Source organism: Citrus clementina, unplaced genomic scaffold, assembly GCF_000493195.1.
Source record: "Citrus clementina cultivar Clemenules unplaced genomic scaffold, Citrus_clementina_v1.0 scaffold_3, whole genome shotgun sequence".
Taxonomy (NCBI): Eukaryota; Viridiplantae; Streptophyta; class Magnoliopsida; order Sapindales; family Rutaceae; genus Citrus; species Citrus x clementina.
In genome coordinates this window covers 8451953-8466536 of record NW_006262339.1, presented here as the reverse complement: position 1 = coordinate 8466536, position 14584 = coordinate 8451953, and the positions used below count along the sequence as shown (strand labels likewise).

General features: G+C 33.4%; 1 protein-coding gene across 2 annotated transcripts; it reads right to left on the bottom strand.

Annotated features, from left to right (window-relative positions):
- Positions 1 to 2572: 2572 nt before the first annotated feature.
- On the bottom strand, positions 2573 to 8204 carry LOC18050341 (MADS-box protein 04g005320). Of its 2 annotated transcripts, none has more exons than XM_024189910.1 (8): positions 7867 to 8204; positions 5223 to 5301; positions 5011 to 5072; positions 4650 to 4749; positions 3642 to 3683; positions 3503 to 3544; positions 3136 to 3338; positions 2573 to 2930 (listed from the first exon to the last, which is right to left on the bottom strand). In XM_024189910.1, exons 1-8 carry the CDS (start codon positions 8049 to 8051, stop codon positions 2846 to 2848), a joined length of 798 nt encoding a protein of 265 aa, XP_024045678.1. In that variant the 5' UTR covers positions 8052 to 8204; the 3' UTR covers positions 2573 to 2845. The 2 variants fall into 2 exon arrangements, with proteins under 2 accessions (XP_024045678.1, XP_024045679.1); XM_024189911.1 differs by having other exon boundaries at positions 3136 to 3290; positions 7867 to 8203.
- Positions 8205 to 14584: the final 6380 nt, after the last annotated feature.

Below are 14584 nucleotides of genomic sequence, written 5' to 3'. Positions count from 1 at the left end.
TCACTCAACTTCATTACCCCAGTTGACCGTCTCAACCTAGAAACTAATCAAACTAGCCTACGAGGAGGCGGAAAAATCCGCAAACCCTACTTAATCTGAGTTTCCAAAACACCCCTCAATTGAGATATCTTAAAATCAAAAGTATAATTAATGAGCTTAAGATCAAAAACCACCCAAAAAATAATAACGCCCACATTGAAGGCAACTCTCTTTTTATTTTTAAAAATCTCAAGTCATTCCCTTTGTTGTTCAAAAGACAAGGGAAAATTGAGAGTGGATTAATGAGTTTTTTTAATCTTCTTAATATAAATAGAGAATAAATTAAAATTTTAAAAAATAGGATAGTGTGATTTGAAGATAATTAATTTTTAAAAAAAATTCAAAATTAACTCCTAAAGAAATTACTCAACCAGCTCAAAAGTTATTAGGTAAAAGCTTTCCATTAGTTTTAAAGATAAGTTTAACTACGAGGCGTAACTTTTAAAGCATTGCTCAGTGATTTTAAGCGTCAACCAATCCCAACGCAAAATGGAACTTCGTCCACCAAACAAAAAAAAAATCCGAAACCAAGGTGTATTCAGACCATACAAAAAAAAGCTAAGAAAAGTTAAGATATGGAGTCACTGTCATTAATGATGGTATTAGGTGAGATTAGAAAGAGATTAAACTCATTCGCTTAGCTTTAGTGTTGGTTTCACTTGACTAATTAATTAGTATTGTTTTAATAAAAGGAAATGATTATTGTTTGTCTTGGATTGGATGGATTTAGTAGTTAAAAAATGCCAAAGTCCGAAAAGAAAGGGTAGCTAACAACTCTCAAACATGCACTAATACCCATGCACATTCATTGGATGAGCTATATGAGGATTTTAATGGTAGCTTTGGATCTATTTTAGGTATCCGAAAAGTCCCTTATAGAGAGGTTGCATTTGACACTGTTAATGTGATTGACATGATCTTTCGGAAAGATATTTTAAAAATGATAATGATGTCGGAAAGAGCATCGAAATAGGGGTGGTCAAATTACCCGATCCAACCCAACCCGACTCGAAAATTTTCAAGTTCGAATCAGATCAAGTTGTAAAGGAAACCCGATCGGATGAAAATAGTAAAACCCAATCGGGTTGTGATCCGATCCAGTAAAACTCAATTTGATCTGAAAATCCAATCGAGTTTCTTAAAAAAAAAAAACCTAAACCTAAGCAAACGCACGCCACACAAACAAATCATAATTCACTTTTCACAATACACACACAAACATAAGTCACAACCCTCCTCATTACACAAAACACATACACGGTCACTCACACTAAACGGCCAACGTTAAGTCGCCAATAGAGGCCACACAAGTCATAGCCTCACCCTCAAGAAGCGTTTGATCTACTGCGCATCTCCACGCCTGATTTGCTGTTGCGCGTCCGCCGGTCCGCGATCTGCTGCTACGCAACCGATCAGGTCCTTGATCTGCTATTGTCCATCTGTGGCCATCAATTTGCTGCCAAGCAACACCAATCTGCTACCAACCCAAACTCAATCTGCATTCTGCTTCTCCAAGCCTCCAACCCGACCCGAGTTTCTCCCCTTTGAGACTTTAGTTTTGAAGCTTTGATTGTATATAACTATATATGGTTACTATATAGAAAATTAGTATTTAGTATTTGATTGTTGCAATTATGTATTTTTAAATATTAGTAATAAAATCAAGAAAATTGGCGTATTTGTGATTTTTATCAATCCGATCCGATCTCACCTGAATTCAATCCTACTCGAATTCAGCCCGAACTTAATACCCGATCTAATCTGATTTCCGATCCGATTTGAATATAAATCGGATGGGATCAAGTCAGGCTGTAAGTTTAGGTTGAATTCAAATTAATTTTTGTCCAACCCAAACAATCCAAAACCCAATCGGTTGACTCGAACCCGATCCGAAACTGATTCTTCCCACCCCTAGACGAAAGAGTTATATATTTTTGTATAAATTAATGTTAAATATATTTATTAGATATTAATTAAACAAAAATATAAAATAATAAAAATAAATTATGTGGGTCACGAAGTATGATAAAATTATAAGTGTCACTCTTGTGTATGTCGAGAAAGAAATAATAAGATAAATATTTAATTATTCATATGGCATAACAATTTTAAATTTGGATTCAGTGTTGAATTGAGTAAAGATTTCAATTCAAACTCTTAAGGTTGTTATTGTTATTTGTTTGAGCATAAAAAGTTTAATAATTATTAGATAAAGTTTTCCACACATGTTATCTATTTTAGAAAAAAAAAAACATTTTGGATAAGAATGACCATAAATAAGACAATGTAAATAGACATTGTCAATTACAATTTAAGGGGTCTATAAATACTGTTAAAATAAATCGACATTTGTTTTTGTCTGCCATCTTACTTAAGAGCATTAGCAATTTATCATCTCAAATGAGCAATTTGAGCTAATTAAAAAAGAAAATAGTGAGCTATCGGATTTAGTTACTTAATAGACATGCCATTCAGGTAATTCTAGTAGTCAGTTGATATAATCTTCCAAAAGTGAGTACATCTTTTCATGCCCAGTAAAAAATTCAAAGACAACCAACAAAACTGGAAAATTGTTCGAGATAGCAGTTGTTCATATAAATACAAGCCATACAACAACAAAAGAGCATTCCGTCATTTTCAAACATTACAAGTTGCAACTTACAAACAACACTTATTACTGTTTGCAGCAAATAATAATTGCAGGTTACATAAAGCAAAACAGATCAAATCACAACCATCAACAAGGAAATTAATTAGAATGCCAATGATTAAGCTCATGTGAACTCATTTTATTATCCAATTATAATCAAAGCATCCAACCAGGGATGAATCCGGTGACATTTTGTGCATGGACTGGAATATGTGCCTCCTCCGAACCCATAGGATTGTACCTGCGGCATTAATGACCATGGCACATTATAAAAGGCAAGAACAGCAAGTGACAAGTTTTTTTTTTTGGTTAATTATTAGTAACACACACAACATTCAAATTTGAACCCAAGACCTGAGCCTTAAGAAGACTGCTCTTTTATATCTTAGCTTCAACATAATGACAAGTTTAATTCAATAAAATGTGTCGAAATTCTTAAAAGGTACCCAATTTGCAAAATGGGAGTGCCTCCCGATAGAGGCTGAAAGAACCCTTCTGATTGAACTGGGTAGCGATTGTATGTTATGTTTTGCCCTGCTGATGCTGCTTCCCATGCTAGTCGATGAGGAGGAACTTGATGAGCAATATTGCTTTCGTCCAACTGGGTAAATGGCGGAGTGGTAAGGCAAGTGTAATTACCCAAAAAAGCCTAAATTTTAATTCAAGGCCCAATATTGACGAGTTTTAGTGGACAAAACTTATAAGTGTAGTAAAAAGGCCTGAAATGATGCCATGTTTAGCTGAAACATTTGTCCTAATCAAAGCTTAAATTTATAAGCAAAAGCTCTCATTAATGTTAAAGAGAGTTTGTACCTTCTTCCTCAGGCCTTTGTTAAGTTCAAGTAGCACTTGTTCCTGCAGCATTAAGAAGGATTAGTAGAACATATTGAAATTAATGTTTGTAACAAAGAATCAGTTGAATAAATATTCAGATTTTATGAGATGTGCATACTCTTTTTTGAAGATCGGAAAGCTGATCAACCATACATTGAGTCTGCAAAGGATTTGAAATAAAAAGCTCAGTGAAAATTACATGTGTATATATATAGCCCCAACAGATTATGAAGTAAAACTAAAGCTTTGAATTAAAAATCTCTTAACCTATTTTTTTAAGAATACTGTCTAATTTCACATTAAACTTTGTCAATCCTTTTCTATGTTTGTTTATACTTCTGCCGGAAAGTAAAAAGGAGAAGTCTTTGAAAAGCTATTAATTGTACCAGCAGCAAGAGTCGCGTCCCATTTTGATTAGAGTTAAACCGAAGAGAATTCCTTTTGAATCTCTTTCAGATAGCCTTCAAACTTGTACCACTTAGGGATACCTCGAACAAGCTTAATACTTGTTGCTTTCAGTCCATTTGTCAAAAGACTAAAATAGAGATAACAGAATGATTTCAGTAGTGTTTCCCTCCGATATTATTCGAGATGACAAGGCTCATCACAGAAACTGTTGCAAATCTTTTTTGTTTTTCTCATGTTAAAATGGCTTTAATAAGGCTTTTGGAGTTTTGAATTCTGATGGGGTGAAAGTATGAGGGTGAATTGGGCATTGTGTGGGGTTATACTGAGAGAGAAAATTTCTTTTCAAGCTTTCTAGTGGGGTTGATTAAGAAATTGGGTCTAATAGGTTAAATTTAAGGTTAAAAATATCATTATTCAATAAACTTAAGTTTAGTGTATTGGGCTACAACTTTACCCATTTGAAGCCCAATTTCAAAGTTTAAATTAACAATATTACCACATACATACTCTACCTTCAAATCAACCATATCAACTAATTAAGACTAGATAGAGAAAGTTTGAAATATATGTCATGATTTTTTACTGAACAGTAACATTAAAAAAAAAAAAATTCTTAGGTGCTTTCAATATATATTCTCTTATCTCCCTCTTTTCATTCTCCCTTAATGGACTACGAAAATGAAAAACATTTAAACCGTCGCTTTTAAATTGTACTTACCTTTGTTGACCTAACATGCTTCAAGGATGTCTCTAGCTGATGCTCAAGCTGCTCAAGCTCCTTTGTGCTGAGCGGTTCCAAATCTTCTCCAAGAAGGTTCCTACAACATTTGCATTTTGGAACACAAACTATTCATAATCCATTTGTCTATCTTTAGGGAAAGCTTCGATAAAGTGATAAAATTTACTGATATTTAATAAAAGAAGAATGTAAAATTATGAAAGACATAATGAGCTTTACTCTTAAGAACGGTATGCATAAACAAATGATATGAACAAACTGAAAAATGACATGATAACTATATGTCAACCAAATCCTAATAAATAATACAGCTTGAATGCATAAAGCAAAGTTAGATCACCTCTGAGATCGCTGTAGGAGCTCAACTGCTGTTTTCAACCTCAAATATTCCTGGTAGGTGCTCTGCTTGACAACATAATAATAATCAAATTGTGTCATAACATCAATAAATCATTATCCTCATATCAAAATGCATGGCTGCAGCCTGCAAGAAATATATCATAGCATATATATGTTATGTGAAAAAAAAAAAAAAAAAAATCAATATGCTACCTGAGTTTCAATGGGAGGCCGGTTGGCTTCGAGTGCACCAAAACTGCACCGATGATATCGTTCAAGCGTTTTCATAATGCTAACATAAGAAAAAAAAACAATCACGATGAGGTTAATTAATCACACAGAAATAGATTAAATGACAACAATCATTTTTGATGAAACTGCTGTAAACTTCAGCTGTTTCAGATAACTTGTAAATTGTAGCATCCCATTATCATTACAGATTCGTCACAAATCATATGCATTACAACTAATTTGCACAGTGACCTTTAAACAAGAGAGCCCAAATAAACAAGAAGAAAACGAAAATGATTGTTTACGTGCATGCAATAAGACATGAATCTTGCCATATAATAGCTAGTATCGTTCAGAAAGATGAAATAAATATAAGTGAAAAGAAAAACGTTACTATTTTATTGAAATATAATTTTTTTCTCAAAATAAAATCTCAATAGCAAAATCTGGACATCATTTTTACAGTATTGGTACATATTCATATAATTTAAATTTCTCCATGATCACTTACTTTTGACTAGAAGTACGACAACGTTTTGAACTTCAATGTCTTATACACATATATTCTTCGTATGCTATTATATATATCGAACTAATTTTGTCATTCATTCGTTACAATAACTTAATTTCAAATAATAGTTTGAGCACTTATATGCACATACAGGCAAAACAAAGCTAGTAAGCAAGAAAGTTGATGAAAACCATTGAAAAGTCTAACGGGAAACATATATCATAAAACCCATATGAAGGTTTAGGTTAAAATTAGTTCAATCAGAAATTGTAGACTGATACGCAATAGTATCAAAGATATAAGATAATGGAAAAATCGATATAGGATGAAGCATTTGTGATGAAAGAATGGAAATGAATTTCATTTCTTAAATAATTTCTTTTCTGTAAATTTAAGAACTGACTTCATAATATGATGAGAGGACTTTCATTGCACTTGCACAAGAAACAATGAACTTAACTAAAGTTAGGTAGCTCCATAGTCGAGGGTTGGCAAAAACTTACCTACTTAGCCTCAAACAAGTCTTTACCAATGTGTAATTTTCTCAGTAACGCCTTGTTGACTAACGAACATCTAAATTATATGTGTACGTGAAAGTATGTAAAAAAAAAAAATAGCCCTTTTATAACAAAAGCAGGCATCAAACACTAACAACATGTGGTAAAGATGCACACCAAGTGAACTAAAAAATGAAGCAAGAATAGGAATTCAAGGGATTGATAAACACACACACACACACACACACAAAAAGAGTCAATATTCATTGAGCTATATATGGAATAAAAGCACGAAAAAAGAAAAACGACGAATTACACACAATAATTTTCTAGCCGTACGTTGCTATGAATTGCATGACTATAGGAATTGATTAATTACTTGACGCATCTTCAGTCATTTACTTAATAAAAAGTGTTTCTGGAAAACACTTTTGCAATCTAATGTTCAAAAGCCTTAATATCAGCACTGACAACCCTTAATGTAAACCAGCACTGACAACCCTTAATGTAAACATCGGGAAAAAAGAAAAGAAAAAACCTTAATGTAAAAAATAAAATAAAATCCTATATATGAGAAAATATGTCATGAATTCATAAATAAGAATCTTTTTGTACACTGAACAGAAATGATAGCAGATTAAAAGATATAGCTAACAAAATATAGAGAAGTAAAGTATTTTCCATTCAGACTAGTATATGGTTTTTTTTTTTTTTTTCTAACTCGCGAGTTTCTATCAGATCAAACTTTATTATAGATGCCTGCTTCTGAAACGGTTTTTCAGGGGGAAAAAAAAATTCAGTTTTGAAGGGTTTCTAATAAAATTTGCAGCTTTAGAAGAAGAAAGAAAATAAACGACAACAGCTTCATTTCTGAAACAGTTGTATTTCTTTTTCCACTTGGCCTGCAAAACATCACATCTCTGGCGGCGAATCTCGACAGTAAATCGGTATTAGGAGCTACAGTCTGATTAGTTAGGCTCAAGTAGCATCTGCTTGATCAGAATTAATTATTATTTGAATACACAAAATTACCCAGTGAACAAAACTGACAGACATGCCGTGTGAAGAAGAAAATGATTAAAAAAACAAATTGGTTTAGTTTTGAGAAGGAAAAATGTCAAGGAAAAAAAAAAGTAAGCTAGATGTATCTTCAGCCTTTTAATATTGATTGTTTATTAGGTTAGAAAAGTGATCATAGCTAAAACTAAGCAAATCCTTTGTAAAATAGCCACAAATTAATTAGATGTTGGATAGAAGACAGTAAGATAGAATGGATCTTCATGAACCTTCACAAGCAAATGCATAACAAGAAGTAGGAAAAACCAAAAACACAGAAAGACAATGAAAACCTAAAAGCCAGAGATTCAAGAAAACAAAATATTTGAAGTCTCATTAAAGATTTTCAAGAAGCACAAGACAAAGCCAGCTGCTTGGTTTTACCAAAATCACAGATCTTGCCAAAAAAAAGGACTAAACGTTAATAACCATTTAAGAAACACACACACACGCACAATAATAACTCATAATCATGAACAAAAATAGACATACATGTGTAAATGCACAAATATACAAAAATTAAAAAGAGAAAGAAGTTGTTATAGATAATAAATAAATATACCTAGGGCTGCTACAGAACTCATAGAGCTTGCCACGGTTAGAGAAAATGATAAGAGCAACCTCAGCATCACATAGAACTGAGAGCTCATAAGCTTTCTTGAGCAGGCCATTTCTTCTCTTGGCAAAAGTAACTTGCCTGTTAATTTTGTTCTCTATTCTCTTCAGTTCAACTCTTCCTCTCCCCATAATTTTCCTTTTTTTTCCACACACACTCTCTCTCTCTCTCTCTTTCTTTTTTTTCTAGTCTTGGTTAAGAAGTGAGCAAACTTTTATGCTGGCCTCTGTCTATAGGGCATTGAAAGAGAAAAATGAAAGAAAAGGAAACCAAGGAAACGATTTTGAGAAATGACTGTTGGTTTTATGTCTACATTATCCTCTATGTTTGCTAGTTACTGTGCTGTTTCTTGTGTCTTTACATGCGCTTTTGCTCTGCATAAACAGTTAAAACACTGTAAAATTACCAGGTTTTTTACTGTGTAATAATCACACCCTAAATTATTATTTTAAGCTTTTAATTTTTTATTTATTGTTTTACCAATGTAATGTCTTGGGTGACATAGCAGTATCCAGTGGTTGGTTGTCAATACCAACCTTAAAAAAGTGACCAGCATTATGTTACACATGTCGAATTCCCAATTGAGGACACAAAAATTCAGTTCCCTTTGAATTTTGAAGGTAGTGTGTATGACGTCCTTTGTTCTTCCCCCTTGTTTTTCGGAATTCATTAATTAATTCTCCGTTTAGTTGTGCTAACGAAATCGAAGGAGTAATGGAATTTGTTCATAAATCATTGTGTTAACTGCTTGAATCATGAAACAAAAAATTCAGAAAAAAAATATAATAACAACAATTTAAAAATTATTATCAATTCCAAAGTTTTGTTTAGAAAAAGAAAAAAGAAAAAAGATGTGCTATGAACTTTGGGTTAGTGGTAGCTTGTGTGTCCTCAAGTTTGTTTTGGGCACAAATCTAAATCCGCGTAGGTTCTCAAATATTTTCTTTTTCACAAATGTGGATGTAAATAATTTTTTTTAAAGAAAATGTTAGTGAAAGTGGGGAGGTGTCTCTCTAAATATGCTATAATAGCACACGTGCAAATTTTTTTCTCCTTTATTTTCCTATGTGTCTGAACAAATTGGATACATATTCCTAATTAATCTAATCAGCATGACAAGATCAAAAAGTCAGTCATATATAAATCCTTATATGTATGAACAAATTATGAGGGTCATATATTTATCGTTCAAAGAAAAATAAATAAATTTAAGTTGCACTATAATAATGATGATTGATTTAGGTCAATCTCATAATTATAGGTGGCCTTAATAGACCCCAATCCCAAATAAATTTTAAAATATATTAGAAGTATCATGTTAGTCACATACACATGGGAATATTAGTGGGAAAAAAAAATTGGTGTTGTGAGATAATAATAAATTTTGGTCGATCAAACTTAGTTAATTGCAAGGACAGTAACATGCAGTCCAGTTACATGAGCCTTTCCGCATAAGCGTGCCGTTTCTATAATTAAACATTGCAGCGTCAAGTATGTTCTTTCATCTGATACACGCCATGATTGATCCTTTTTCATTTTTTTTTTTCCTTTCAAATTGATTCTTTTCCACAAAATGATTAATATTTTTGGTGCTGTTACCTTGTCAACACTTCGTTTATTTTAAGATACACGCACACACACATTTGTCCTCACATCATACTATATACGCGAAATGCAAAACAGGGTTGCTCAAAATGGCATGGATGATGGATGAAAGTTCAACTTTTGCTTTCTGGTCCCGGAAATGATTTTTGTACAGCTGCCTTGCTTATGCTAGCCAGAGGGTAATAACATATATCTTCTGCAATCTTATTTTGAATGAATTAAATAAATGAACCTCTCTCCACACTAAAAAATTTATACATATTTGGTAACATATAATGTTGTGAGATTATCCCACATCACCTTAAAATTAATCATGGGCTAAGAGTATAAACATTTGACAATTCTCAAGTCTTGATATTAAATTATTGATCATGTTCTAAGCGTGTAAGTTTGAGACAATCCTAAAGTCTTGTGGCAACTTTTAAGAGGCCCGTGAACTTTAATACTATGAATGTCTTATTCCGAACATTATAATAGATATATAACTATGAATATGTGTCATCTGTCACTAGGGTTGGCAATGGGACAGGATGGGATGAGATTTATCAATCCCAGTCCCATCCCGTATATGCAAATGGGATGAAAAAACGTCTCAATCTTATCCCTATATTTTTTTTGGGACAAAAATATGTCTCAATCTCGTCCCAAAAGAGATGGGATCCTGCAGAATCCTATCCCAATTGGAAAAATTTCCATTTTTAATCGGTAATGAGACGGGATGAGACAGAATTTGTCAATCCCACTCCCATCCCACATATGTAATTGGGATTAAAAAATGTCTCAATCCCGTCCCTAAATTTTTTTATGGGACAAAAATATGTCTCAATCATGTCCCAAATGAGATGGATCCCATCGGGAAAAATTGCCATCCCTATCTGTCACTAATTGAAAATAATTGACGCATGTATAGAATATTGACTTTATTATCTATTATTCATGTGTTAAGTTAACAACCTATGAATAATTGAAACGTAAGATCGCTTTTCAATTGGAATACAAAGCAGTGTAATATCACCGGTTCTTCAAACATGGAAAGAAAACATATATATTTATATTCATGATTTTAGGAATCATGCCATATTAGCTCATGATTTACTAGCCATAATTAGGATATCCTCGGATCTTGATAGTCATTGAGTTGTTTTGTGTTTTCATTCGCTTCAATTTCGATCCAAATGTACCTCTTGTTACGAAAACTGAATATGCATATATTGTAACACGTTTGACTGATCAATATGTAGTCTTGCCTTTCTTGCTACCTCATGATCAGTAAGATGTGAGATCCAGAAGTAATACCTTAATTGGTTTGGTACCTCTCGCTTTCAGTTCCATGATATCTTTAGGCGTATAATAATGGATAAATGTTGCAGCATTTGACACGGTACTCTCAGTTTCATATATTGGCTGAATGGTCTTCACAATTAAGCTAGCCAGCGATAATAGAAGAAAACAATAATAATAATCTGATGAACAAAAGAAAGCATCTCAGTTTTCAAGCAGTACAAGTGACAGTGATTATTGACGTTTCAGCTTTGCAGGTGGTTCCATTTAAGCAGATTTACAGTTTCCTGTGGAACTCCAGCTGCGCTTGCACTTGCAGTGGCCACCATTTAGACAAAACACTCTTAATTACCTGCGAAAGCAGCTTTATAGCCACTGGTTTGATAAGAGCTCCATGAGAATACGTAAATCCTTTTGGACGGTGACAAGTGTCGACACAGGATATGCCTATGATCCTATGGTAGTATGGAGTTCCCCTTCTGGGTTTCTGACACGTGTCCCTGGCGCAATATATTGTCTCGAGTCTTGAAGAAACAAGTGGACGAATGACTTGAGTCAGTATTTATGATGTTGATTTAACCCTACACAAAAAAGGAGGAGAAAAACTGCTTCATTCGCTGCACGTCATTTATTTGTTCTTTTTTTTTTATTGCATTCACAATTTTCCATTACTTTAGGCAAATGATCATTCTGTCAAAAAGAGGAATGAAAAAAAAAAAAAACAAATGATCACAATTTTGAAAACAATCATAATTTATCAAAATAAAATGGGTTAATTTTTAAATTTAAAGGAAAAAGAAGTTTAAGAATTGCCTCAAATTCATAGTTCAATTCCTCAAGCAGTAATCGATGGGCCTTTAGTTCAGTGGTAGAATTCTTGCACTTATAATGTTGAGAGTAAGGGTTCGAGCCTCCATAAAAGTATTATAGGGATTAGTTTCAATTATCCCTCGATTATCAAATAATTGAGTGGAGTCGCTCTATTCCTCAAGTAATGTGAGTGAAGTAGACACACCTCTCGAATATTATGGAGGATTTAAAGAATCTGGGCCGCGCTTCAGAGGAGTACATGTCACAACGAAAATCTCAATTATATCTGATGTAATATCAATAACAATCATGTATAACAATATTAAAAAAAAAAAACTCCTCAAGCAGTAGGCTTGTAGTCCAATTGTGGCATGAGTTCAAGTCCATATCCTCTACTCTAAAAAAATAGATTACAATAAGTAAAGTCAACAGGCCCCAAGCGATGTCCTATATCGTCGGTTAAGAGATGAACATGGCACATGCATGTACGATCTATAAATGTGGGAATACAAATTATGTGTGCATAGTGGATTCAAAGTATATATAGTCCACGAATTAATTAGTATGCTATGTAAAAGAGAAACTTGCTCAGTGGTGTCCCCAGCCCATGGTGGGACCCACGAATTGAATAATATAATACTTTGTATTATTTAAAATAAAAATTTGTGGGTTTCAGAACTATCAAATTTGTTAAATGGCGCATCATTTATATAAAATGTTAAGGTATTTCAGGTTTCCTGTGTGAACATAATTTGGTGGTGGTTGGAGGATAGGCCATGTAAAGGTATCTCGAATATGTAGTATTGACCGGCTGTTTATGGTAACAAATTGCTTGTAAATTTAATCAATTTTACAATTGTGTGATATATGGATTGTCATGGCATACGTAACGTTCTATTGTTTCAACCTATTTTTGGTAAGCTAAAACATTATAAAGGATTATCTTTGAATCAATTGGGAAGACTTGTGATATTGGATTCCAAGGCAGCCCAGAGGCGAGGAATGTGTTTGCGAGCTCTCAACGACTGGCCTTTAGGTATCTGCACAAGAAAGCAGTAAGAAGGTGACATCGGTGGAGGCTAGCAACGATATTTTGACGATCAAGTTAGGTCGATGAGATAGAAGAGATGGGGGGAAGGGGGGAAGAAAAAATGATCAACTAGAGAAAGGAAAGAGTTGGAGAAGATGAAAATAGTACTTCTCCTATCCATAAACTTGACCTTTTATACAGAGGACATCTTCAGGTCCCATATAGACCTGTGGAGGAAGTCCACCGGCCCAACCCCTCTTCAAGAAGGGGCATTGGATACTTGTATCTCATGTTCAAATGTTAGAGCTAGTGATTGAGATATTTTCCTTGACCGACAAATGTACCTCCTTAATTGGCGACTTCCTTTGGCCTGATGGGCAAATATGGCTACTTTACATGTGGTCTTTCTCGCTAGGCGCTATGGGAGTTCAAAGAAGTCAGGCGCTCCCTGGCTTTGATGGTCTATTCATCATCCCCAATAGTTCTCTTAAGACAATTAGCCAAGTTAATACCCCTTTTACTAGCAACAGACAATTTGGGGCTTAGATGGAGAAGACCCATGCGTCGATAGGATAAGTTAGTGAAAAAGTGATGAGGACCCTGTCATATCAATGATAGAAGACTATTTAGACTAACTTTAAAAAAAAAAAAAAAAAAAAAAAAAAAAAAAAAGATAAACTTTCCTAGGTCGACTCTGTAGTCTACATTATCATCTATCATTTAAAACGTTGTGGCTTCAATGATGTCCCTAGGTCTTAAGTAACATGAGAAATTCGTCCTCCCTTGAGAGCTCCCTATTCCATGAATATGAGGCACCGCTTTATATGCTCTAAATTAACCAACAATAGCATTGTGGGGGCTAAATATTCTTTATATCATTCTCCCTTGCGAAATACAAGTGGAGTATGGACATCCTCTCTTGTGAGGGGTTATTTGTATTGGGCATGTACTTCATAGAATTTATTGTAATAATGTAAGTCCCAATCATGTATATCTGATTATAAATATCAGTGTAATACTTCTGCTACAATAAGCAGTTGTTATAAATATCTGTATAATGCAGTAATCTGATGATCAATCAGTCTATAAAAAAAAAAATAATAACCAATAATAACTGCTATTATTGATATGTTATCTTATGTTAATGAATTTTATATTTGTTTATATATCAGAAGATGGTGAAAAACAAGTGCCCCTTTATCAACTACGTTAGGCAATCGCAATAAATGAACTATGCATAAAGAAATATATCATAAAAACGCGTCAATAATTGTACCGTGTGTGTATTGACTTGATGAGCATTTTCTCGTGAACTGCAAATGACGTAATTTTGGAACAAACATTAGCCCGCATGTATAAAGAATTTCGTTCAGAAAACATTATGAAAAAAAAAAAAAAAGGAAAAACAAAAATAAAAAAACAAGCAGACAAGAAGTCATTATTGATCTCAATTATAAGGGAATTTTGAAAAGACAATTCGGCTACGTCTCTCAGAAGTTGGGCCATGAATAAAGCTGACGAAGACGATAGTCAATACGATTGGGACATAGCAAAAAACTGTGTGATTTTGGAGGATTTCTAGGCAGAATTCGTTGAGTTATACAATAATATAACTTACGACAATACAAAAATTGTACCCACAGAACTCAAATATAATTTAGTTAATATAGTTTTTTGAATTATTAGGAACCAATATTATACAATAACACCCTTTATTGATGGTACTAACTATAATTAAACTTATGTCATCATTTTTTTTTTTAATCAGTTATCATTTGATTTTCTCTCCAAAAAAAAAGTTATCATTTGATTTTGCTCATAATTAAGGAATTAAAGAGAGAGAGAGAGAGAGAGATAGAAAAGAACATGCGGATGTATGATGTAATCATGAAGAAACTTACTATATTAATTGTAATTTGAAATCGATGCTCTCTCTTA

Excerpts from the sequence above, each read along its gene's own strand:
- LOC18050341 (XM_024189910.1), bottom strand. The coding sequence starts at position 8,051 with ATGGGGAGAGGAAGAGTTGAACTGAAGAGAATAGAGAACAAAATTAAC. Across the intron at positions 4,750-5,010 it reads CTCCTACAGCGATCTCAGAG|GAACCTTCTTGGAGAAGATT; the intron begins GTGATCTAACTT and ends CAAATGTTGTAG. Across the intron at positions 3,339-3,502 it reads ACAAAGGCCTGAGGAAGAAG|GCTTTTTTGGGTAATTACAC; the intron begins GTACAAACTCTC and ends ATTAAAATTTAG.